This window comes from Mastigoproctus giganteus, chromosome 3, assembly GCF_048544385.1.
Source record: "Mastigoproctus giganteus isolate SK-2022 chromosome 3, ASM4854438v1, whole genome shotgun sequence".
In the NCBI taxonomy this organism is placed as follows: Eukaryota; Metazoa; Arthropoda; class Arachnida; order Uropygi; family Thelyphonidae; genus Mastigoproctus; species Mastigoproctus giganteus.
The window spans coordinates 48,644,355-48,671,933 of NC_143577.1; the positions used below are offsets into that span (position 1 = coordinate 48,644,355).

Genomic DNA, 27,579 nt, shown 5'->3' on the forward strand with positions numbered 1-27,579 from the left:
CCACTATTAATACTAATACTAACCAATTCTGTCAGTTTCACTATGGGAACCTACCAGATATATCATTAAAGAAAGAAATGATGTACAGTAGTCCTTGGCCAGGGAATTCCTCATAGTGATGTTGGATGTCAGGTAATTCAACAGAGTGAAAAAAAAAGCTGAAATCAGATATTCTCTCTTTGATGAAGGTTTGGAAATGAAATGCTCATCAGCAAAATCTAAACAACAATGTCATTGTTATAAACAAAAAATCAGTTGATGTAGTTGATGTCTGTTAGATAACCAACAAAATTGACATTACTTGAGTTGCCAGTAACCAGTAGATGGATTTCTGTCTTCTAACTTCTTAGTTAATGCTAGTGTTCTACAAGGTTCTACAATTCTGTCTCCCACTCTTCTTCCCTTATATATTAGAATAGAAACAGAAATTAGAATAGCTAAGAATAGAAACAGGTGCAGGTATACTTGTGTGTACACCAATGCTAGGAGTTTAGTAAATAAATTTGATGAATTTGAGGTATTGCTCAAAACATCAAATGCAGATATTGTTGGGATATCAGAGACGTGGTGTCACACAGATATAAGGGATGCAGAAATGCAATTTGGGGAGTACAACGTCTACAGAAAGGATAGACAGGATAGGAAGGGGGGAGGGGTTATGCTATTAGTTAAGAAACACATAAAAACCAAGGAAGTGAAGCCAGTCGACATCGCTGGACAGTGCAATGTTGAGTCAGTTTGGTGTGACATAAGCATTGGGAGATCAAAATTGAGAGTAGGAGTGTGCTATAGGCCTAATGACTCTGATGAGTATAATAAGGAACTGTACAGGGAAATAGAGTGGGCCAGTAAATCAGAGAGTCTTATAATGGGAGATTTTAATTTCCCAGATATTGACTGGAATTTGGGGGCTGGTTACTCACACACTAGCAGGGCTTTTGTGGATTTATTGGATGATTTTTTTCTACATCAGCATGTTCGGGAGGCAACTAGAGGGAGTAATACTCTTGATTTGATTATCAGCAGTGATTCTTCATGCATTAAGAATCTGCAGATAAATGAACCACTAGGTGGCAGTGATCACAGTGTGCTGAAGTGGGATTTACTGAAAGAGGTAACTACCATTAGGGGTAAAGGGAAGGGTTATTGCTTCCGTAAAGGCGACTACGATGGACTGAGACAGTATTTAAATTCTATACAGTGGGACCAACTGATGATGTTACCAACAGCAAATTCAAAATGGGAAGCATTCAAAGAACTTATCTTGGAAGCTACTAGGCTTTACATACCAACTAAGAAATATTGTTCAAGGTTTAGGCCAAAATGGATGTCAGATGAACTAATGAGGCATATGGCAGAGAAGAAAAATGCATGGGATACTTACAAATTAACACATGACACAGAAGCCTATGATAGATACAAGTTGATATGCAACCAAGTTACAAAGGAGGTTAGGCAGGCGAAGGCAGATTACGAGAAATCCTTGGCAAGGGATGCAAAGAAAAACAGCAAAGAGTTCTTTACTTATGTAAACTCTAGAAGGAAGGGGATGAATCAGATTGGTCCACTCGATATTGATGGGTCAACTGTTGATGATCCTGCTCAGGTAGCTAACAAACTAAATGAATATTTTGCATCGACATTCACACATGAGGAGTTATTCAGCAAGGGGAATGCCAGAGGTGTATTCAACTCTAGCAGTAAGCTACAGAATCTTGAAATAACTGGGAGTAAAGTGGAGGAGAAACTGTTGAAGATAAACACAAGAAAGGCACCCGGGGTGGATGGGATCTATCCAGTTATATTAAAGGAGGCAGCAAAGGAAGTAAGCAAACCCTTAGCCATAATTATGAGAGCTTCCTTGGACTCAGGGGAGGTACCCATAGACTGGAAATGTGCAAATGTGACCCCAATTCACAAAGGAGGATCAAAGGCTGACACAAGTAATTATAGACCTGTGAGCTTAACTTCTGTTCCAGAAAAATTAATGGAGGCACTGGTTAAAGAAGCACTGCAGGATCATTTAGACAAGACTTCAGTTATAGCTCAGACACAGCATGGTTTTGTTAAGGGGAAGTCTTGCCTGACCAACTTGATTGGATACTATGATGCAGTCACAAAAGAACTGGATGCAGGGAATAACTTTGATATTATATACTTGGATCTTAGAAAGGCTTTTGATACTGTTGCACATGGAAGACTGCTACACAAATTGGAGCAGTGTGGCATTGGAGGCAAATTGCTGCTATGGATAAAGGGGTGGTTGAGGGGGAGAAGACAGAGAGTGGTAATCAATGGACACTGCTCATCGTGGACTAATGTTATTAGTGGAGTCCCTCAGGGCTCAGTGTTGGGTCCATTATTGTTTTCTGTATTTATAAATGATATTGATGATGGTATATCAAGCTTAATGTCCAAGTTTGCAGATGATACAAAGGTTGGCAGGGTTGTCAAGGACACTACTGACACTATGCTGCTGCAACAGGATCTGGAAAGGTTGAGCAGATGGGCTGAGAGGTGGCAAATGAAGTTTAACATTGACAAATGTAAAGTACTACACATGGGAAAAAGCAACCCCAGAGCAACGTTTCAACTCTGTGGTACTACACTGACAGTGGTAGAGAATGAAAGGGACTTGGGGGTGATTGTGCAGGCAGATATGAAGTTCTCTGAGCAGTGCAGACGGGCTGCAAGAGTAGCTCATGGAGTATTGTCAATGATATACAGGAATTTTTCCACCAGGGATAAGGAGGTGATTATTCCATTGTATAAGGCAATGGTCAGGCCACACCTAGAGTACTGTATACAGGTCTGGAGGCCTCATTTCAAGAAGGATGTAGAGCTGCTGGAACGAGTACAGAGAAGGGCAACAAGATTAGTGAATGGAACAAAGGGGTGCTCTTACGAAGAAAGGCTTAAGTTTTGCAAATTACAGTGTCTGGAGACTAGGCACCAGCGAGGTGATCTGATAGAGGTGTATAAAGCCTTGAATGGTTTAAGCATGCTCAATGCTGATGGGATTCTTCCTCTAGCTCAGAAAAATCACCTGAGAGGGCATAAATTCAAATTGAGGAGGGACAGATGTAGGATAGACGTGCGGAAATTTGCCTTTAGCCAGCGGGTGGTTGGTTGGTGGAACAGACTTCCATCCCTTGTGGTGGAGGTTGATAGCCTAAATAAGTTTAAGGCTCAGCTGGACAGGTATTTTGAACGAACAGAGGGGTGAAGTGGAAGTGGGTTTTTTTTTTTTTTTTGGCTGATGCTGCATAAGCTTGCTTTCTTGCATCAAATGCCTCTACTAATGCTAATGCTAATATTAATGACATTTTTTTCCCCATTGACTGGAAATCATATCCATATATTTGCTGATGATAGCACATTTTTTCCTGCACAAACTTTTCCTGCACAAACCTTTTCCTGCACAAACAGCTACAAGTTTTTGAATAAAAATAAAACTACAGCCATTATCAACTCACTGCAGGATAGAAGCCTCCTCAACAATTCATGCTGAGGGAAATGGACCATAATCTGCCACGCTGGTCCAGTGCGGGTTGGCAGATCGACCATATTTAGCAGTCAGGGGCTTGAACCCTGGTCTACTCAAAGAGCGTGTGCTACTGCACTCCTGCTCCTGACCACTCAGCTACAGAGGCCTTAGTTTTTGAATATACACAATCGATTCTTTAAATGCAGCAACAAAGAATAGTTAGTTGACTTCAATCCTGAAACTCAGTCTTGTCTTATTTCTCACAAAAAAGAGTATGCCGTGCTCACACTCTCCATGACACTTGGATTTATAGACAATATTAGGTATCTGTGTTAGGGATTATCCTGACTCTAATATCTCTTGCCATTCATCATCATCAGCCATTTTCAATCCACTGCAGGATGAAGGCCTCTCCAGCAACTTTCCAGTTACTTCTGTTTTGAGCACTGGCCATTCATTTACTACTCAAAAACTCATGAATTTCATCTATCCATCTCCGCCTTTGTCTTCCAGGTTTTCTTCTAGCTCCTCTTGGGTACCATTCTGTTATTTTCTTAGTCCATCTGTCATCATATCTTCGAGCTATGTGTCCTGCCCAAGACCATTTTAGTTCTTTAGTTTTGATAAGAATGTCCTTTACTTGAGTTTGCTGCCTAATCCACGTGTTTCTCTTCTTATCTAACAGTCTGATTCCCAATATAATTCTTTCCATTCTTCGCTGTGTAGTTCTTAGCTTCTCTTCCATTCCTTTGGTGAGTGCCCAAGTTTCACTTCCATAAGTCATGGTGGGGAGTATACATTGATTCATTATTTTACGTTTCAGACAAACTGGGATATTGCTCTTCAGTATGTGACTATATTTCCTGAATGCTATCCATCCAAAATTTGTTCTTCTCTTGACTTCCAGCCATTTATCATTATTACAGCTAATAACTTGTCCCAGATAAGTATATGACTCCACCTTTTCAATTACTGCTCCTTCAATCATTATTTCCCTTTCCGTGGCATACTTGTTCATCATTACTTTTGTTTTAGCCATATTCATCTTTAGTCCAAAATCCTTACTAGCTGTGCATAACCGATTAAGATTTTCCTCTAATTCTTTGGGATCGTGGCTTATGACCACAATGTCATCTGCAAATCGTAAATGGTTTAGGTACTCTCCGTTCACATTGACTCCTTTCTGCAACCAGTCTAATCTTCTGAAAGCTTCCTCAAGGGCAGCAGTAAACAGCTTCGGAGATATTGTGTCTCCTTGTCGAACTCCTTTCTCGATTTTAAATTTGCTACTGTCTTTGTCTAGTCTAATAAAGGATGTAGCACTCTCATATATTTTCTTCAAAATCATAATATATGGGGTATCTATGCCTTGTCTTTCCAGTGCCCCAAACATTGCCTTATGCTGTATGGAGTCAAATGCCTTTTCATAATCCACAAATACCAGGCATAATGGTGTTTTATATTCATTTGCTTTCTCCATTAGCTGTGATATTACGTGAAGGTGATCCGTAGTTGAGAATCCTGTCCTAAAACCAGCTTGCTCTTTCGGTTGATTCTCATCAAGTATTCTTTCTAATCTGTTAGTAATGACCCTTGTGAACAACTTGTAGATGTGGGATAACAAGCTAATTGGTCTATAATTTCCAATTTCTGATTTATCTCCTTTCTTATGCAGCAAAACTATGATTGCATTATTCCACTGCTTAGGCATCACACCTTTTCTAATGCATTTTGTGAAGAGCCTTGCCAGTTTTTGTGTTATGTCTCTTCCTCCCAATTTTAACAACTCTACAGTAACTTCATCTTCCCCCGGGGCTTTCCGATTCTTCATTTTCTTCAATGCATGTTCTACCTCATCAGGAAGAATATCGGGTATGTCGTATGTGTTGCTACTTTGCAATCCATGTTCCTCACTGCTGGTATCATTCCCTCGCTCCTTGTATAATTCTCTATAGTAGTTTTCTGCTATTTGAATTATGCCTTCTCTGCTGTTTATAAGTACACCATCGCTATTCTTCAGTTTCCGTATCATTTGTCTTTCTGTATTACTGCTCATGGCTGCTGATTTAAATCCTCTGTTTTCCCTTAATGCTTGTTCTACTTTTCTTGTGTTAAATCTTCTTATGTCCTCTCTGAGTCTCTTTCTAATGGCTTTGCATAACTCAGTATACTCAATTTTCTCCCTGTCAGTGTTTTTCTTGCTCTTCATTTGTCGTCTTCGGTTCATCGTGACAAGTGTTTCTTGACTAATTTTTTCTTCTTTGGATTTCTGTTTCCCTATAGGTTTCTTGGGCTTTATCACTTTCAGAAAGTTGTAATATTCCTCGTCAATATCTTGGTCCTGAGCAGTCTGCAGAAGCTCAAACTTGTTCTTAAGTTCTAGTACATACTGCCTTTTCTCCTCCTCTGTTATTTCAAAGACCTTTGTATTATTTACTCGAGTCAGTTTTTTCCTTTCCTTTCGTACATCTATATCAAGTGTACATCTTACCATTCTGTGATCACTTCCAACATTTACCTTATTCAGGACGGTAACATCATTCACAATATATCTTCTGTTAGTGAGGATGAAGTCGATTTCATTAGTTGTTAATCCATTTGGACTCTTCCATGTCCACTTTCTGTTCACCCTTTTCTTGAAAAAAGTGTTCATTACTGACAGTCCTTGAGATTCTGCAAATTCCACAAGTCTTTCACCTCTTTTATTTCTTTCACCAATTCCAAAATTTCCTATAGTTCCTCTTTCTGCGCTGTTTTGTCTTTTTCCAACCTTAGCATTGAAGTCTCCCATAATAATAGTGTAGTGGGTTTTCTGCTCATCTAGAAGACTCTCAATTTCAGTGTACATTTCTTCAACCTCTTCATCATCATGGCTCGATGTTGGTGCATAAATCATTATAATCTTTAGCTTGTACCTCTTAGAAATCTTGAGTATTAGTCTTGACACCCTTGGTGATGTACTTTTGAATTCCAAAATGTTGTTTCTAAAATCTTTATGGATCAGAAACCCAACTCCACCTTCACTCCTTTCACTGTTTCCATTGGTGTACAGCAGATTTCCACTTGATAAACTTATAAGTGATTCATTTCTTCTTCTTGTTTCAGCCAAACCGATGATATTCCAATTCACATTTTCTAATTCCTTTTCCAGCTCTAATATCCTGTCTTCACCGATGAGCGATCGTACGTTATAACAGGCCAAGTTCAATTTCCGTGCATGGCAGCCTGGTCGTACCCAGAGATTCTTAGCACCCTCTGCTTCCACTCTGATCCTCTCGCTGCCGTAAGAGGGAGAGTGAAAGCTGCTGGGGACTGAGGGCCATTTGTATTGTTGTGCTCTCATTGCTGGAGGGTTTGGTCTTTTCCTCTTCACGCTGACCAGGCGTCTTGAAGAGAACCACTCTACACGTTCGTTGCCACCTAAGTGACGTAACAGGGCTTACCATCGAGAAGGTGTGCATGTGTGGATTTTAGGGAGGCAGGACAACCGGACTTCTCCTAAATCTTCTGTAATAGAGAGATATTGGATCCATCAGTGTTTTAGGCTGAGTGTCTGATAACACACAGGATACCTGTTCCCCTCTAAGCCCCCTTTCTTGCCATTAGCACATCACAAGTATTGCTTTCTCTGCATCCAAAAAACTGGGTTTTTCTTTTTAAGTATTAGTGTTACTTTTCTTCTAAACCGCTACTGACTATCTACAAATCTCATATCCATTCTACATGGAATATTGTTTCCCTATTTAGAATGGTGCCCACAAAACTTCCTATATAGAAGGGTGCAGTCAGGTTATTTAACTCTTGCAGGAGTATATACATAAATATATGTTTTGTGTATGTGTGTGGGCTCTGGAGAGTATGTATATAAATTTATCTTTTCCATGGTCATCTCATGTATACATTCAAATAAGGGTTAACGTTCAGTTTCTGCTGTATGCTTTTTCTGCAGATGCCTTCACAGACACTTCCTCTGAATTGGCATTTCTATTTCCACCTTTGGCCATTTCTGTTTTGAACACATACCTCAACCCAATTAGCATCCACTTGCTGTCCAACTCCTCCTCCTTCTTCAGGTTCCATGTTCAATTTGAATGTTAGAGACCAACATTTTCCAGCTAACTCTGTCTCTTGCTTTGTGAAATAGTTCTTGTGTCATAAGACCCCCCCCCCCCCCATTCATTCTTTGATATTATCAAGCCACTTTTTTTCTTGGTCTTCCTTTTGCTCTTTTGCCTTTAATCTTCCCTTGCAGGATTAGTCACTGCAGGTCATATTGTGGGCCTCTTATAATATGCCTGAGGTAGACAGTCTTTCTCTTTGCAATTGTAGTTAGTAGTGTCCTTGTGGTCCTTGCCCTCTTAAGGATCTGCCCATTGGTGACCTGATCTGTCCATGGAATTTTGAGAATTCTTCTGAGTGTTCACATCTTGAAGGCTTCCAGTTTCCTGATTTCTGCCTTCTGCATGACCCAGGTCTCACATCCATATAGGAGAGTGAGTGCTCCATGAGTAGCATTTGGCCATTCGATATCTTTTCTGAAAATCCAGTTTCGTCTCACAGAGGAAGTTCTTAAGATTCTTAAATACCTCTTTGGCCATACCAATTCTGCTTCTGATTTCTATGCCTTGGTCATCATTATTATTTGTAATGATCTTCCCTAGATATTTAAAGATACTCACTTGTTTGATGGGGGAGTCGCCACAGTGTATTTTGATTCCAGGCAAGGTGTTTTTGCTTATGACCATAGTTTTGGTCTTTTTGGCATTAAATGTTAAGCCTATCTGTTTGCTGGCTGTTACCACTTTGTTAAGGAGTGTTTGTAGCTTTTCCTCTGAGGTTGCAATGAGAGCAGTATCATCTGCATATTGCAGGTTACTGATAACCGAACCATTAACAGTAATTCCTTCTTTAGAATCTTGTATTAGGTCTATAATGGTTTTAGCATAGAGATTGTACAGCATAGGAGTCAACAAGCATCCTTGCCTCACTCTTTTCTGGATTTGTACCCAGTCTGTGTTTTCTCCCTCTACAGTGATTGCCGCTTCTTGCTCAAGCTATAGTAACCGTAGTATCCTTAGTTCCTTGGGATTGATGTTTAGATTGTTCAAGAGCTGGAAGAGGATATCATGTTTCAAGCAATCGAATGCTTTGCCAAAGTCAATGAAGCTGACAAATAGGTTCTATTGGTGTTCAATTACTCTTTCTGCCAGTATATTCAGAGAAAATATTGCTTCTCTTGTGCCCACCACCTTTTTAAAACCCATCTGGCGTTTTTCCAATTTGTTCTTGAATCCTTCCTTCAATTCTGCATAGAATCATCTTCAAGAGGAATTTCATGGAGTGGTTTATGAGGCTTATTGTGCAGTGGTCTGCACATTTTGCTGCTCCTGCCTTTTTTGTTATTGGAATAAAGATGGATCTCAGAAAGTCAAGGGGTAGTTTCTCTCCATTGAGGATATTGAAAATATTGAGGAGCTATCTCTTATTTTGAGGTATTTGAGCATTTTGGCTGGGATGCTATCAATGCCAGTTGCATTGTTATTGTTCATTAACTTAATTGCTTGCTCCAGTTCTCCCATCAGAAAGTCTTGATGTTTGCCTTCTGTGTGGGTGTTGTCATTTCCTAGTTATCTGTCATCTTCACAGCATAGTTTCCCTAGATATTCTTGCAATCTATCCTTTTTCTGTTGCTTGTCCACAATTTCCCATTTGTTGTTTTTATCCAGAATGTGGCCTCTTGCATGGTCTTTCCTGATATTTCATAGTTCCTTTACTTCTTTGTGGACTAGATGTTCCTAATGCTCATTTTTCAGATATTCAGTCCTTTTACATCTCCTCCATCCATGTCTGTTTTGTCTTCCTTATTTCCATTTTACCCGTCCAGCTCCAAACTCACAAAACTAATTTTTCTCTTCCTCATTTGTCCCCTCTGTTCTGTGGAACAACTATCCTGCACATATTTACAAAAATTACAATCTGCAGAAGTTCAAATGTGATGCCAACAATTCTTCTTAATCTCCAACCCATGTATGACACTAAGTATCATTGATTCTAATATCATTCCTATTTTTGGTTTTCATAACAAAAAAAAAAAAGAAAAAAAAAGAAAGAAAAAAGTTGACCTCCAAACTCGCCGAACTAAATTTCTTCATTTAATTCTACTTCTTTTCTTAGGAACAACCTTTCTTCTTAGAAATTCAAGTCCAATGTCAGCAAGCATTTCCTATCTTTTCAGTTTGTGACATAATATTTTTTATTTGAAGCTAATTTAAATTAGTTTGCATCATATGAATTGCTTGATTTTATGTGTATATCAGTTATAGTTCCCCTCCTTTCTGAGTGCATAGCATTTGAATTTTTAATCTTCTGCACGTCTGAAGCTAATTTAAATTAGTTTGCATCATATGGATTGCTTGATTTTATGTGTATATCAATTATAGTTCCCCTCCTTTCTGAGTGCATAGCATTTGAATTTTTAATCTTCTGCACATCTGCACTACATCAAATGTATTTTTGTTATTTATTTTAGAAACTAAGGTTTCTCAACTTGAGATACTATGATCATTCCAGCTTTTTGGTTTGTAAATTTATTAAAGTATTAGGTTTTAACAAACATTGGTTAAGTGACACGGTGGACTGCAAACATTTGTTTAAAGTTATACAAAGTTTGATGGCAATCACTATGTACGGTAAACATTAAATTTCTTAGAGACAGCCTCTAACAACTTCACATGTATAATTCGCAAATAGGAAGAATTTTATATCAGTTTTAGGTTATAAAACTAAGTTATAAAACAGTTAGGGGATCACAGCATGTGTGCAAATGATATTGTGTAAATACAATGACATATGTACTTTGTGATGATGGCAATCACTATGTAGGGTAAACATTAAACAGGGTGCTTCCGTAGCCAGGTGGGCAGGAGCAGCAGTGCATACTACATGCTTCTTGATTAGACTGGGGTTCGAGCCCGTGCCCACCAAATACAGAGGATGCGGAAAGGTCAGGGAATGACCACCACATATCCCGGAGCAATATGGCCTTAGTTGCTAATGCTCCTAAAAACCAAATAACAAACAACAAACAAACAAACATTAAATTACCCAGAGACAGCCTCTAACATGTGTAATTTGCAAATAGGAAGAATTTTAGACCAGTTTTAGGTTATAAAACTATGCTAGTTAAAACAGTTAGGCAATCACAGCATGTGTGCAAATGATGTTGTGTAAATATGATGACATATGTACTTTAGCATTAGCATTACTTGAGGCATATGATGCAAGAAAGCAAGCTTATACAGCATCAGCCAAAAAAAAAAAAAAAAAAAACCCTACCCATTTCTTCAATCCGGTCACTCCAAATGTTTGTCTAGTTCAGCCTTAAATTTATTTAAGCTATCAACTTCCACAACAATAGATGGAAGTCTGTTCCAGCAGTCAACTATCCACTGGCTAAAGGCAAACTTCCGCACATCTGTTCTACAACTGTCTTTCCTCAATTTGAATCTATGCCCCCTCAGGTTCTTAATCTAAGCAAGCCAAAGTATCCCATCAGCATTGAGCCTGCTCAACCATTCAAGGCCTTATACACCTTGATCAGATCATCTCACAGGTTCCTAGTCTCCAGCTGCTGCAACTTGCAGATTTAAGCATTTCTTCATAAGCACTCCCCTTTGTTCCTCTTACCAATCTTATTGCCCTTCTCTGTACTCGTTCTAGCAACTCTACATTCTTCCTAAAATGAGGCCTCCAGACCTGTATACAGTACTCAAAGTGTGGCCTGACCATTGCCTTATACAAAGGGATAATCACCCCCCTTGTCTCTGCTAGCAAAATTCCTATATATCATTGACAAAACTCCATGACCTGCTCTGGCAGCCCATCTGCACTGCCCAGAGAACTTCTTTTGTGATGTAGTTAGAGCTAAATTATGATCTGTGCATATTGAAAACATTCAAAGGAACTTCAGAGTGAATAGTAAAATTGCAGCCTTATTAGAATATGACACATCAAAAACAGTGTATTGTAAGCTTTTAGGAACAGTTTTTTTATTGTTGTGGATGGAAAGTCCATCCACAACAGTAAAATTGATGTATTGCAAGTGCAGAAATTTTGCACTTGCAATACATTAATAAAATCAAATTATTGATGAGTTGTTGCAGAATCAGTCACCACTTTGGTATAAGTGATATGTCCAGTGATTAACTCTAAGTGGACAATCTGGATGAACTTAAATTTGTCTTCCTTGGGCATCCCTGATGTGCTTAGTGGGATTTAGGTTTGGGGAGCAGGTAGACCAATCCATATGAATGATACCCTCATCTTCCAATATTGTTAATTAGCTGTGCCCTATGGAGTTTGAGCATTGCCATTTATCAGAATAAACTCCTTTACCTACATCAGTGGCATAGGGAATGACTGTGTATTGTGGGATCTTATCTCTATACTGACATACAGTCAGGATCTTGTTCCTGATGATGTGGAGGTCTATACAATCACAGATTTTTGCCACCCAATACTAGCAACTCCTCTCCTCTCCACTGAACTGACTCTGTTCCATGCACAGAAGGCGCCTCCGTAGCCAGGTGGGAAGGAGCAGCAGTGCGTAGCACACGCTTCTTGATTAGACCGGGGTTCGAGCCCATCACCACCAAATATGGAGGATGCGGAAAGGTCGAGGAATGACCACCGCATATCTCGGAGCAATATGGCCTTAGTTGCTAATGCTCCTAAAAACCAAAATAACAAACAAACAAACTAACATCCATGCACAGAGTTGTTTTGGGTTCGTTTTACATGCTACAGTGTGTAGCCAGTGATTTGAGCTGCAGGCTGTAACTAGTCTCATCTGTGGAGAACATATAGCAGCATTCCTCATCAGTCCAATTACTATGTTCGATCACCCACGTTTGTCTGTTCTCAAAATGTTGTCTCCTCACGAAAAGTTCATGTCTACCAGACAATTTCAGATGGTTGACACCCATGTCTCTTGCTATTGTGAAGCACCTGAGCAGCTGGATGACATATTTCCCAAAAATTGTAAAAAAAGTGCAGAAGTTCAAATGTGATGTCAACAAGTCAAGTGTTGGTTATGATGGGTAGAGGAACAATCTTGCCTCAACATTTGAGGTTCATGATACTTTGTGACACAACAAGCCATGCTGCAGCTTGACATTGTAGCCGTCCTGTTTCCAGTTGATTCATTGAGTGGTAGACTTTGGTTTGTTTTGTTTGTTTTTTTGTTTTTAGGAGCATTAGCAACTAAGGCCATATTGCTCCGGAATATGCGGTGGTCATTCCCTGACCTTTCCACATCCTCCGTATTTGGTGGTGACGGGTTCGAACCCCGGTCTAATCAAGAAGCGTGTGCTACGCACTGCTGCTCCTTCCCACCTGGCTACGGAGGCGCCTGGTAGACTTCGGCAAACCTGTTTGAGATGAGTTTCAGATGCTTTATGATAGTTGACAGGTGTGTGTCACCTTTTGTAGCTGTAGTTCACAAATTAAATGTGTCTGCAACCTGGTTAAGTATTTGCATGCCTATATTTGCTGAGGAACTTTTTACATCTGTACATTAGTCTATGAATATGTGCTGCCATCAAGGCCTCAGTGAATATTGATTTGGTGGATCGTCCATAGATTGTGCCGTGACCCCCCCCCCCCTGAATGTTTTGACCAATTGTATTTTTCTTGGTATACTTGAGAAAAATTAGTATAAATATTATGAATTTTTCCATTTACATATGAGAAACTAGAGAACATTTTGGGATGTGCCTATTGAGGCCATTAAAAAAGTCTAGCATTGAATGTTGCTAAAGAACACCATGAACCATTTATTTCCTATAAATTTTACTCTGAATTTTTGACACTTAATTTTTCCACTGTTCTGTGAAAATATTCTGTATATGTATCTGAAAACTTATTATTATCAAATTTCTCTTTCTCTTATGAATTTCATAATCCAATAAGTTTTAATACATCAAAACCAGCAATCCCTTTTTCTTAAAAATTGCCAATACAACATAATTTCAATTTCTGGAAGAAATTCTTTCTTTAGAAAGATAATGATGTATCTTGTTATACACTGAAGCCAAGTTCCATTTTTTTTTCCAAACAAAATATTCCTAATAATTCAAACAAACATTATGTATAATGGTCTCGTTAGTTTAGCTGTTAAATTAACTTAAATTAAAGTTAAAGTCATAACCAATAGTATAAAAAAAACCACTTAAGATTTATATAAGTATAGGTTTAGTAATTTAGGATTTATTCTTTATTATGTACTACCTGAATTAATTGAAATATCAGAATATATTTCATTTGGCAGCTAAAAATTAAATTGGCATATTTTATTTGTAGGAAGGTGACAGAATTGGACTTATAAGAAAATCTAATGGCAACCTACATTACTTTATTAATGGTTTAGATCAAGGAATAGCAGCTAATAGTGTTCCCTCTACTGTATATGGAGTTGTTGATCTTTATGGAATGACTGTTAAAGTAACGATTATGGATGGTTTGGTATCTAAACCATCTGAAGTATGTATTTTGCAGGATGGTCCAGTGGAGAGCACAAATGACAATGAATCTGGTAAAGATCTGCATTTATCTGTTTTCTATTTATTTATATTATATATACACAGGTATTCAAAAGTTCAACTCCAACCATATTGTTTATAAACTCTAATTGCATAAAGTTTACACAATTTGTTGTCCTGATGTAATTTCACATGATAAATGTGAATATGATGTAGGAATTTCAGAATGCAATTTAAGCTCTATAACATGCAAATAAAACAAGTTATAAAAGTGCACATTACAATTATACCGTGTTTCCAATGTAATATAGTACAGACTTGTCTAATTAGGTTTTCTGTATTGTGTAGGATGCACCATAGAAGTTTGAAAGATTGAGTGGTTGATGGCTATTAGTTGGATGTTTGCAGGACATTCACAGGCTGAAATGATCAGAGCCTTAAACATGCCAAGAATGATAATTTCTGAGTTATGGCAACAGTGTCAGGAGATAGGACAGGTGTTTCAAAGGCAAATGGAGTTGGCCAAGAGTTACACTATGATGGCCATTGTCTGACTAACAGCAAGGGGAATGTCTTAGGGGAATGTTAGTCAGCAGCTCTTTTTTTCTCCTTCTCTCAGCTTCTCACCAGCCACAGGAATGATATTTCAAAGAAGACTATATGCAGTACATTTTAGGAAAAGGGATTCTTATTGAATAGTTTGTACACCTCCCCCACCACACACATGGAGAATCCACCTGACTCGGTATAGACAGCACATCTCTATTTACAAATCAGTTAAAACACTCAATTTCAAAATTTGATTCTTGACATGTTTTCTCCAGAGAGAGAGAGAGAGAGAGAGAGAGAGAGTAAATGTTTTTGTTTATCTAATATGTGAGAAAAGGAACATTCTTTTGGTGATGGTGTGATGAGGCATCATTCTGAACAGCTCCACTGATCAGCATATCTTCAAGGGATGCTTCTTAACTCTACAAATCCTTGAGCCTGTGTGAAGCATTAAAAGGTGCTGTAGTGTCTGATTTAATTTTTGTAGATGATAATGCCTCTAAGGTATCAGGTGATTAGCAGATTTATTTCTTAAAATTAGGTATATTCTTTAGATGTGGTCTGCCATGTCTTGGTGCCTCCGTAGCCAGGTGGGAAGGAGCAGCAGTGCGTAGCACATGCTTCTTGATTAGACCGGGGTTCGAGCCCGTCACCACCAAATACGGAGGATGCGGAAAGGTCAAGGAATGACCACCGCATATCCCGGAGCAATATGGCCTTAGTTGCTAATGCTCCTAAAATCCAAATAACAAACAACAAACTGCCATGTCTTTCAACTTAAATCCAATTGAGTATGTCTGAGTTGTTTTGAGAGAGAGAGAGAGAGAGATGAATTATCCCATACTGTCTTTCTTCTACAATCCTTTGTGGAGAGGCGCCTCCATAGCCAGGTGGGAAGGAGCAGCAGTGCGTAGCACACGCTTCTTGATTAGACCGGGGTTTGAGCCTGTTACCACCAAATACGGAGGGTGCGGAAAGGTCAGGGAATGACCACCACATATCCCGGAGCAATATGGCCTTAGTTGCTAATGCTCCTAAAAAAACCGAATAACAATAACCTTTGTGGAGAAGTGGATTTATTATCACAAGGCATTATATAAACAGAATGAGAGTTTGTTGTGTTTGTTCAGTACATACTTGTCTGACAGTTATTCAATTTATAGTAAATTGGTATATTGATTACAGCTGTTTTATTCTAAACTAGCTTTTACATCAGCATTTTGTATTCTTGTTCATATTCTTAAAGTTTACTTTCAGTTGACATTTTTACATATTTTATGCAAAACAAGAAGTCATAGAAATAAACAGTTATTTTTGTCTTATTTCTGTTAATTTTCTAGAACATTAAAAGTATTAAAAATAAAATTACAGTTATTAAGTTACTGTTTACTGATAATTATAATTTTTTTTTATAATAACAGAAACCTGGTTTTTGCCATTGAATGATTTACAGCTGATGGTTTCTAATTGGGCTGTACTTTTGGTATTTTCTATTCCATAGATGTTGGAACATGGCAGAGTGCATATTTTTTAGCATTAGCATTAGCATTAGTAGAGGCATTTGATTCAAGAAAGCAAGCTTATGCAGCATCAGCCAAAAAAAAAAAAAAAAACCCACTTCCACTTCACCCCTCTGTTCGTTCCAAATACCTGTCCAGCTGAGCCTTAAACTTATTTAGGCTATCAACCTCCACCACAAGGGATGGAAGTCTGTTCCACCAACCAACCACCCGCTGGCTAAAGGCAAATTTCCTCACGTCTATCCTACATCTGTCTTTCCTCAATTTGAATTTATGCCCTCTCAGGTGATTTTTCTGAGCTAGAGGAAGAATCCCATCAGCATTGAGCATGCTTAAACCATTCAAGGCTTTATACACCTCTATCAGATCACCTCGCTGGTGCCTAGTCTCCAGCGAGGTGATTTTTTTAGGATTTTCAAGTCACTGAACCTCCAGAACAAAACAGACGCTCACATGGAGTCTTGTAGATACAAAGGGTACTAGGAAAGTTTTGCAATATGACGCAACAATGAATCACAGGAAGCTGCTTGTTGCTGCATGTTGAGACATGTTCATACGTGCATAGTACCGCCGCGCCAAGTCGATGGGCTCAGTTATTCATTAGTAGTGAGAGTGTAAATTGCTTGCGATGGCATCGTGGTCACGAAATGAGATAAGGACAGTTTTGCGGTATAATTTCGTGCGTGGTTTAACCATAGACCAGTGCTTAGAAGAAATGACTCTTGTACTAGATGATGATTGCCCACATCGTACAATGATATTCAGGTGGTATAGAGAATTCCAAAGGGGAAATTTCACTCTGGAGGATTCTGAGAGGCCGGGAAGGCCACGAACGTCAGTTACGGAGGAAAACGTTACTGCTGTGAGGAAAATGCTTGACGAAAACAGGTGAGTGACCTACCAACAGATAGAGGATACTTTGGGCCTAAATGCACCAGCAATTCGTTCGATTCTGCAAGATCATTTCCACGTGAAGAAACTTTGTTCTCTCTGGGTGCCGCATCAACTGACTGAAGAGCAGATGACACGACGTGTGACTTGGTGCCGGGAGATGTTAAAAAAGTTTGATAAGGGACAATCTCGGTATGTGAACAACATCGTGACAGGTGACGAGACTTGGCTGTACTATTAGGATCTGCCGACCAAGGCTCAAAACAAAGTTTGGGTCTTTGATGATGACGACACACCCGTAATTGTCAGAAAATCCCGATCTGCAAAGAAGAAAATGATAGCTGTATTTTTCAAATCGAGTGGAATTGTGGAATGTGTCGTTTTGGACACGCAGAAGACAGTCACAGCTAAGTGGTATACTGAACAATGCCTGCCTAAAGTCATTGGATCTATGAAGAACCTGCGGCCAAAGTCAAGAATGGACACCTGGTACCTCCATCACGAAAATGCTCCAGCTCACCGCGCCAAAGCTTGCACCGAATATTTGACAACGACAGGACTGAAACTTCTCGAGCACTCTCCCTACAGTCCAGACCTTGCTCCCTGCGACTTTGCACTGTTCCCGCATGTGAGAATGAAGCTAAAAGGGAGGCGGTTTTCCAGTGATGAGGACCTTCTACGGGCTTGGGACAACGAGCGTGCTTTACTCCCTAGTGAAACTTGGCAGAACTGGTTTAAAGATTGGTTTCGGAGGATGGAGAGGTGTATTGAATGTAGAGGAAATTACTTTGAAAAAATTAAATAAACAAAGCTGTATTGCAAAACTTTCCTAGTACCCTTTGTACATGTGAATGTCTGTATTTTTTTTCAGCTGTTTGTATTTAGCCAGTGAAATCAAAGTAAATCAAAGATCAGACACCTGTTGCTACCATCTGGCAGACACCATGTGAGAATAGAAGTTGCCTAGAAGGAAGGTAGACAATTTTTCTCACCTGGTATCTGTGAATGCCAAACAAAAATTTAATGCCTCATAATTCATAGTATATCAAAATGAAAATAAAAAATACAGTATAACCAGAGAATATTGGTGGGGAAAGGTACACAGGATGATGTCTAGAACATTTATTAACCCATTTATGCTGGACAATCCACTGTGAATTGCCAAGTACTACAATATATTCTTTCACCCGCTTTAGGGGTGTCTGAAGAAAAACATGTTTTTTCACACTCACTACCTTACAAACAAGTTGTAGTTTATATAAGAAGTGCAGGAGTCAAATATTTAATTTTTTTATTACAAAACCAGCATACCTTGTTTAGTAACTACCTATTGAGTGGCACAACCCAACAGTGGGTCACTTAAAACTATAGAAATTACCTCCTACATTTCATACTTGAGTTACAGTATATTTAATAATATACCAATGAACTTAGCATTATAAAATTATGGATATTTCAGAATTTATATATGTTATTATGAAAAAAATAATTATGATGTTTATTGTTGAATAAAGAAAGAAAGTGAATTGTTCCTTTTTATTAAAAAAAAAAAAAAAAAAGGCTAATTTCTATCAATGGCTACTACATCATTCATAATAGACATGACATTGATAGCTGATAAACTGAAAAATAAGTTATAATAGGACAAAGAGTGCTTACTCAATTATTCACTTTGAGTGCATTGTGTTAAAATATCATAGGCACATCAGGGCTGTCTTTCAGTCTACAGTGTTTTTGTCACCTTCTTTTGTCTTTGGTATTAGCTGCTTTTATCCCCTCATCTTGGCTGATTTTTATTTAGTATTATATCATGCTAATACATTAACTACATGAGGAAATCACAATGTCAGTGTTTTTACTGCTGGAGGGACAAAAATGGAGAATACTGCTTGTAGGCAAAGATTATACTGTGTAAATGCAAAACTTGTTAATAGAATGGCAGTTTTTATATTAAATGCTCAAGCAAGGATCAGATAAGTGTTATTTTAATGAAGTTTATTAACCTTCCTCTGCTATAGCATGGTGTGTGACAGATGGTAGTTTTTAAAATTTTTGTTATTTTTTAAATCTGGAAATAAAATAAAATCATCCTGTGTACCTTTCCCCACCAATATTCTCTGGTTATACTGTATTTTTTATTTTCATTTTGATATACTATGAATTATGAGGCATTAAATTTTTGTTTGGCATTTAACAGATACCAGGTGAGAAAAATTGTCTACCTTCCTTCTAGGCAACTTCTATTCTCACATGGTGTCTGCCAGATGGTAGCAACAGGTGTCTGATCTTTGATTTACTTTGATTTCACTGGCTAAATACAAACAGCTGAAAAAAAATACAGACATTCACATGTATCTACAAGACTCCATGTGAGCGTCTGTTTTGTTCTGGAGGTTCAGTGACTTGAAAATCCTAAAAAAAAAAAAAAAAAAAAATTATTCAGTTTGTTTTAATTGGGTTTAGCAGATCATAATTAATAGGTCACCATTTTAAATTCAAAATCAGCTAAAAATAAAGCCAAAATAGTTAAAAATGTGTAAAAAACTAGTTTTCAAAATCAGTAAAAAAGCTAAAAATTAATTTTTTTATAATAATTAAAACAAAGTGGGAAGGTTAAATAGATGCCACATGAGTGTCCTTGTTACAATTGAGGTGCAAGTGAGTGAAGTTAATGTTATGTCTCAGAAATTGAATTTCCCTTTGGATTGCATAGGTTGACTTTACTTTTATTAGAAAAACAACAAACAAACAGCAGTAATGAATAATTTTTCGGAGAGAAAAAAACTGATTTCAAAATTGCATTCATTACAAAATAATGCATTTTTACGAGAGTTTAATATTAAAAAATTATACTAAAGAAATTTATTAGAAATTAACTTCAGTAGAAAAAAATAAATATTGTATACATGAAGTCTGCATACAACTTTATTCTCCTCAGTGACTTAAAGTAATCCAGTGCAAGTAAAGACAAATGATGCAAGAAAGCAAGCTTATACAGCATCAGACAAAAAATAACAACACAAAAACCTTTCTACACACAACATTTTATGAAAAGGTGACAAAAAAGTGCCACTACATGTATATCTATGAAAATAAGCACCTCCGTAGCCAGGTGGGAAGGAGCAGCAGTGCGTAGCACACGCTTCTTGATTAGACCGGGGTTCGAGCCCGTCACCACCAAATACGGAGGATGCGGAAAGGTCAGGGAATGACCACCGCATATCCCGGAACAATATGGCCTTAGTTGCTAATGCTCCTAAAAACCAAAAATAACAATAATAACTATGAAAATAAAGGATCAGTTCTGATATTTTGCCATACATGTAAAAACTCCTAGTTATGTTTCTGCTTATACATATTTTGCAGTAGTATAACTCTTAGGTTAGTTGTGACAAATGATGTAAGAAAGAAAGCTTATACAGCATCAGCCAAAAAAAAAAAAAAAAATCCCATTTCACATCTCCATTCCCTCCAATAATTCCTCTTTAATTCTTCCTTGAATTTATTCAATCTATCTACTTCCACAACAGATGGAAGCTTGTTCCAGCAATCAACCACCCATTGGCTGAAGGGAAACTTCAGCACGTCAATTATGACCATCCTTCCTCAATTTGAATTTATTTGAATTGTGCATAGTCTGAACAGGAGATAAAATCTCATCAGCATTGAGTTTGCTCGAGTCATTCAATGCCTTAAACACTTCAATCAGATAACCATGCAGGTGCCCAGTCTCTAGATGTCGCAATTTGCAGAACTGAAGCTTATCTTCATAAGAGCACCCTCTTTGTTTCCTCTCGCCAGTCTTGTTGCCTTTTCTGTACCTGTTGCAGCAGTTCTACATCCTTTCTAAGATGAGACTTCCAGATCTTCCAGAATTGTTCCATTGCCTTATACAATGGAACAATTATCCTTACTTATCCCTGCTAGCAAAATTCCTCTGCATCATTGAGACAACCCCATGAGCTGTTCTGTACTGCTCAGACAACTTCATACCTGACTGCACAATTATCTCCAGGTCCTTTTCATTTTCCACTACCCCAAGTGTAGTACCACACAGCTGGTATATTACTCTGAGATTACTGCTCCCCATATGCAGCACCTTGCATTGTCAATGTTAAACTCAATTTGCCATTTCTTAGCCCATATGCTAAATCTATTGCAGTAGCATACCTTCATTACTATCATTAACCATCCCACCAACCTTTGTATAATTTGTAAACTTAGACATTAAGCCTGATATACCCTCATCAATATCATTATTGAATATAGAAAACAGCGATGGGCCCAGCCCTGAAACCTGTAGGAGTCCACTAACATTAGTCCTCAAAGAGCAATGTCCATTGATAACTACTCTCTGTCTCCTCCCATTCAGTCATTCCTTTATTTAATTCCACACTGTTTCAATTTGTACAGCAGTCTTATGTGCAACAGTACCAAAAGCTTTCCTGATACCCAAGTATATATATGATATGAAAATTATTTTGTGCATCCAGTTCTTTTGTCACTGCATCATAGTATCCAATCAAATTGGTAAGACAAGATCTCTGGTTAACAAAACCATGCTCTGAATGAAGTATAACTACACTCCCATCTAGATGGTCCAGCATTACTTCTTTAACCAGTGACTCCATCATTTTCCCTGGAACAGAAGTTAAGCTAACAGGTCTGTAATTACTCATGTATTTGATCCTCTTTGTGAATTGAGATATATTCACACATTTCCAGTCCGCAGGATCCTTCCCTTTGTCATAACTATGGCAAAAGTTCTGCTTACCTCCTTTGCTATCTCTGTTAATATGATGGGATAGATCCAATCCACCCCAGGTGCATTTCTTACATTTAACATCAGCAGTTTCTCTTCCACTTTCCTCTCACTTATTAAAAAATCATTTAGCTCTGTGGTAGAGTTTGATAAAATGGCATCAACTCTTCTAAAGATTCCTCATGTGTGAATGTAGATGAAATATACTTATTCAGCTTTTCAGCAACCCGAACAGGATCATCAACAGTTGAATTATTGTTATGAGTGGATCTGTGTGATTCATCTCCTTCCTTCTAGTGTTTACATAAATAAAGGAGTATGCTTTTTTTTTTTTGCATCCTTTGGCAAAGATTTCTTATCTTGCCTAACATCCTTAGTGACTTGATTGCTGACTATTTTATATCTGCCATAGGCTTCTCTGTCACTAGATCATTTATATGCATCCCATTTATTTTTTTCCTCTGCAATAAGTCTCATTGGTTCATCTCACATCCATTTAGGTCTGATCCTTAAATGGTATTTCTTAGTTGGCATGAAAAGCCTAGTAGCTTCCCATTTAGAATTTGCTGATGGTAATAACATCAGTTGGTCCCACTGCATAGAATTTAAAAACTCTCTGGGACCACCGTAGTCACCTTTATGAAGCAAAAATCTTTCTTTTTACCATTGGTGGCGGCGGTTACATCTTTAAGTAATTTCCGCATTAATACAGTGTGATCACTGCCACCTAGTGGTTCTTTTATGTGCAGATTCTTAATGTTTGGATAATCACTGCTGATAATCAGATCAAGCATATTGCTTTTCTTTTTGCTTCTCTAACACGCTGCTATAGAAAACAATCTTCCAGTAAATTCACAAAAGTTTATCTAGTGTGTGAGTGACCAACCTACATATTCCAGTCAATATCTGGAAAGTTAAAATCCCCCATTATAAGACATTCTGATATACTGATCCACTGTGTCTCTCTGTATGGTTGTTCGCTGTACTCTTCACAGTCATATGGCCTATAAACACACTCCTACTCTCATTTTTGCTTTCCCAGTGTTCATGTCACACGACACTGATTCAACATTGAACTGGCTACTCTTGTCAACTGGATGGACTGTCTTCGATTTTATGTGCTTCTTTGAGCATGACATCTCCCCTCCTGTCTTGTCTCTCCTTTCTCTATACATTTTATTCCTCATATTCAAATTCTGCATCCATTATATCTGAATGACACCATGTCTCCAATAACCCCACAATGCTTGCATTTGGTGACTTGACCAGCACTTCAAATTCATCAAATTTATTTACTATGCTCCTGGCATTGGTGTATATGCAAGGATGTATGTACCTGTTCTTACTGATAGTTATTCTAACACTGCCTGTGTATTTCCTTGTTCCATGATGACTGTTAGGTCATCATGGAACAAGGAAATACGTGATGCCAACAGCAGGTCTTGAAATACTGGTACCTTGCTACATATCCCAATAGAAGCAGTGCAAGAATCACTTTCACTTCTGCCTGTGACTATTGTTAATCTATTAGTCTGTGTACCCCTTCATGCTAGCAGGTTTCTGACCCACCTAACACTGCCTTGATAGCACTAGCAAATATTCTTGCACCATTTCTGTTTGCTGAATGACTGCCTTCTATACCAACATGTTAGAAAGAATGTGCAGGAAAACAGTAGTCTTGATTCAATTTTTGGTAATGATTAATCATCTAGGGAGTAAAAGAACCAATAGGTGACAGTGATCATTATGTACTGATGTTGAATTTATTCAGAGAAATAATTACTATGAAGAGTAAAGGGAAGGAATTTTGCTTTCTCAAAGGTGAATTCTTTTTAATGTACCTAAAATATTTTTAACATAAAAAATAGATGGAAGGTATCCAGAAGCTACTAAGCTTTTTATATCATTTATGAGATGTTCAATAAAGATGTTCATCTGTCATCCATTTTGGTAAAATGAATGACAGATTATTAACTGCTGAGCTTAGTGGCAGAGAATAAAAATGCATAGGCTGATTTTAAATTGTCAGATACACAGACTTCTACAATAAGTATAAATTGATCGGTAATCAAGTTACTCAAGGGCATGCCAAGGTAGATTATGTTAACTCATATATTGAAGTAAAAATCACTACTCCTTTAATGATTTGCTGCTTTGGGCAAATTATATTCACAAATAACTTTGTTACATGTTTAATGAGAAGTTTTTCTCCACACACTATTTGGCTGATTTCTTTAGACTTAACTTATTATTCACTGTTCAGACAAAGTTTGCTAATTGCAGCTACTCACCACGTGATGAGATTCCTGGATTATTTGCTGTAGTGATGTCTAAGAATGTAACTGAATAACAGGTTCACTTCTTTTCTTGATACTATTCAATTATAAATGAAATTAGCAATTTTAGTTCAGCTTATGGATAACAATGCCATTTCTAAAACCAATTGTAAGTCCAATCTTATTGCTATATTGGGAGCAGAAACATCTTCCAGATAGCAATGACAGAATTAAAATTCAGTGTTAGCATTAATTATAAAATTCTTTCAACTTCTACATTGAAATAAAATCTCCACTCCTTTAGTAATTTGCTAATTCATATTCACATCCCATATATATATATATATATATATATTGATTATGATTACAAAATCCAATTCTTTTTCTAATGACAATGCCTGACATTCTGGAATGGACAACTTTCAAATTAAAGCGACAATGCTCCATGGCAGTCTAGGATATTCAAAATTCGCCAGAAAGAAGTACTCGTAGCCCTAACAGATCACAGATTACTCATACTACGAGTAGAGGGGCTCCCCCCCCTCACTGTATGACAGAAACTGTGATACTGTTTTAACAGTATTAGCAGTAAAAGATATTCTCATTGAATATTCCCTTCCTCAGTAATAAGTTCTAGTTATGCATTTTTTTAAAGATGTTCACCAATTATTAAAACTTTATATGGCAAAGGTAAAGAAAGCCAACACGAGAATCACAGGAAACTTCGGGAAACTTTTATCAGTCAAAAGTGTTTCCCAGTATCGCAGCTTCTCCCTGTATTCTCAGTAAACAGATGGTGTGTGTTATCGGTAGTGGCAGTAGAAGTCAATAACAATGTATTGATTAGTTTTTTCTCATTATTAAAGGCAGATTATTGGAGTTCGTGAGTGTAATGCCTTCGCGGCTGAAATTTACTTAACAGGTACACCCTCCAGACTGCCTCAATGGCGCCTCCGTAGCCAGGTGGGAAGGAGCAGCAGTGCGTAGCACACACTTCTTGATTAGACCAGGGTTCGAGCCCGTCACCACCAAATACGGAGGATGCGGAAAGGTCAGGGAATGACCACCGCATATTCCCGGAGCAATATGGCCTTAGTTGCTAATGCTCCTAAAAACCAAATAACATAGCCTCAGTCTTAGGATGCTTATCACTCCTTTCACGCTGTTTTTACCCGATAGGAAAATGACTTCTACTGCAACTACTGATAACACGCACTGTCTGTAGAAGTCGTTTTTGTATCGGGTTAAAACAGCGGGAAGTGGGGATAAACACCCTAAGACTGTGAGGCAGTTTGGAGGGTGTACCCCATAAGTAAATTTCAGCCCACTCATAAACTCTGATAATCTGCTTTTAATAATGAGAAAAAACTAATCAATACATTGTTATTGACTTCTACTGCCACTACTGATAACACGCACCATCTGTTTTCCGAGAATGTAGGGAGAAGCTGCGGTACCGGGAAATGCTTTTGACCACTAAAAGTTTCCTGAAGTTTTCCGTGGTTCTCATGTTGTCTTTCTTTACCTTAGCCCTTTATACACTCCAGCAACAAAGTGGTGAAGAACTATGAATGATATTAATTCAAAAATAAATAATATAAACTCTTACGCACCATGATTTGTTTTGTTTAATTAGTTTATTAAAAACTAAATGAATGAATTACACAGAAATGTTTATATATTTCAAATAGGTGTTGTGCTAGGCATTGGAATCTATAAATAATTTTGTCTATTTCTATCTTTTGCTTCACAGTAAACTAATTACCTAAACAAATGTGGCATATTGGTGTTTCTATTATTGTTTTTGAATTAGTCTCAAAAAACAACCCACATTATGCCTTTCACACAACAAATTGCAAATGATATATTTTCCTTTTTACGGAGTAGCATATTGCCATACCATCTAATTGTGTGCTCCACTATTTTCCAGACCTATACCTTTAAGTCTATCTAATAGGCCTATAAAAACCTTGGTTAAGGACAATTTTTGCACTACAGAGATTGTACCTCTTTTTACCATTAGAACTATTGCAAAATGGTCTTAACACTCCATTAAGCGCCATAGCAAATGATTTTATAATCTGAATCAGCAGCACTATTGCTATTAACTGGTGGCTAAAAATATCTCTTCTTCTAACATCACTGGTGCCATCAGCGCAAACTAATGGCATATCCAAAAGACTGGAAAACCAAAGGAACCAAATCATGGCTTAATTGCGCAGGTAAATATATTTATTTCTGCTGATGCAAATTTTGAAATGCTTTTGAGGGATAGACAGTGTCTTTGTAACCCAGAAGAAAAGTTTTTGAAATTTTTTTTTCACATGAAAGTTGCAAAAAATATTAATGTAAATATGCTGCAATTCACAAAAAGAAATAAAATTACAAATATATATTAAATAAAAAAAATGGATTTAGCCACTGTGGATATGACATATCTGTGACATATCTATTAAATAAACGTGATGTGACATATCTATTAAATAAACTGTTTTGCTTTATTAAAGGTTCTCATATGGGTGAAGAAAGACTGCTGTTTCACCAACGTTGTGGGAATAATGTATGTGTAATTAATGGTGGTCAAACAGCTCACAGACCTTGGTAAATTTTTATTTCTGTTTATGTTAACTGGGCTCCTATCACAATAGTTTTATTACAAATTAAAAGTAAATTCACATATTTCATAAAATTTTTAGATTTCATAGGAAGTAATTTGCCATATTTTTTTCTTCACTCAGAATGTATTAAAAAATTTTAAATGTTTGGTGCTACCAGGTTAAAAAATGTTATGTTTAGACACTGAGTTGCAAAGCAATCCAGTAGGTACCACCGTTGTAGTGAGTCACCAAAATGATTATGTCAGTGAGGTGCATATGAAACAAAGAATTGTAATCAAGTTTCTTGTGGTAGAAAAGAAATCAGTGAGGAACATTCACAAGCAACTAAAGAATATCCATGGAGGTAGTACGATTGACAGTAATACCATTATTTACTGGACTGAATGAGTGACATCAGGAAGAGGAAAAGGTGAGATCTGTGATTTGCCTTGCTCTTTGTCTGCCCTGCAACATATGTCGTCCTGACTTCAAACAAAACTTGCCATTGAGTTAATTTTTAAGAATTAAAACATCACAAGAAGGCAGTTGGCCCTCAAACCGTCAGTTAGCAAAGAAAGCCTCAGTGCATTTATCCAATCCCTAAGATATGTAATGGAGTTTTCAAATTGGGTCTTGGGAAACTTCCCTCAAGGTTATGTTATTGTTATGTTGTTATTTAGGAGCATTAGCAACTAAGGCCATATGTTGCTCTGGGGATATGCGGTGGTCATTCCCTGACCTTTCCGCATCCTCCGTATTTGGTGGTCACAGGCTCGAACCCCAGTTTAATCAAGAAGCGTTGCTATGCACTGCCGCTCCTGCCCACCTGGCTACTGAGGCGCCCTTCCCTCAAGGATACTCAGCTCTGTTCCAAGGCATTTGTTCAGATTGGTTGGGACATTATGAAGATGATGTAAAAGCTTTAATGTTCTGAATTATTAGAGGAGATTAATCTTGAC

At 37.7% G+C, this 27,579-nt stretch overlaps 1 protein-coding gene across 1 annotated transcript in view; it reads left to right on the top strand.

Moving 5' to 3' along the window:
* The window catches only part of Neurl4 (neuralized E3 ubiquitin protein ligase 4), a 636,447-nt gene that overhangs the window by 121,304 nt on the left and 487,564 nt on the right, over window positions 1-27,579 (top strand). The window contains exons 6-7 of the mRNA XM_090369970.1: window positions 13,847-14,078; window positions 26,531-26,624. Of these exons, the coding sequence (XP_090226096.1) occupies window positions 13,847-14,078; window positions 26,531-26,624 (326 nt within the window). The remainder of the gene's footprint in view (window positions 1-13,846; window positions 14,079-26,530; window positions 26,625-27,579) is intronic.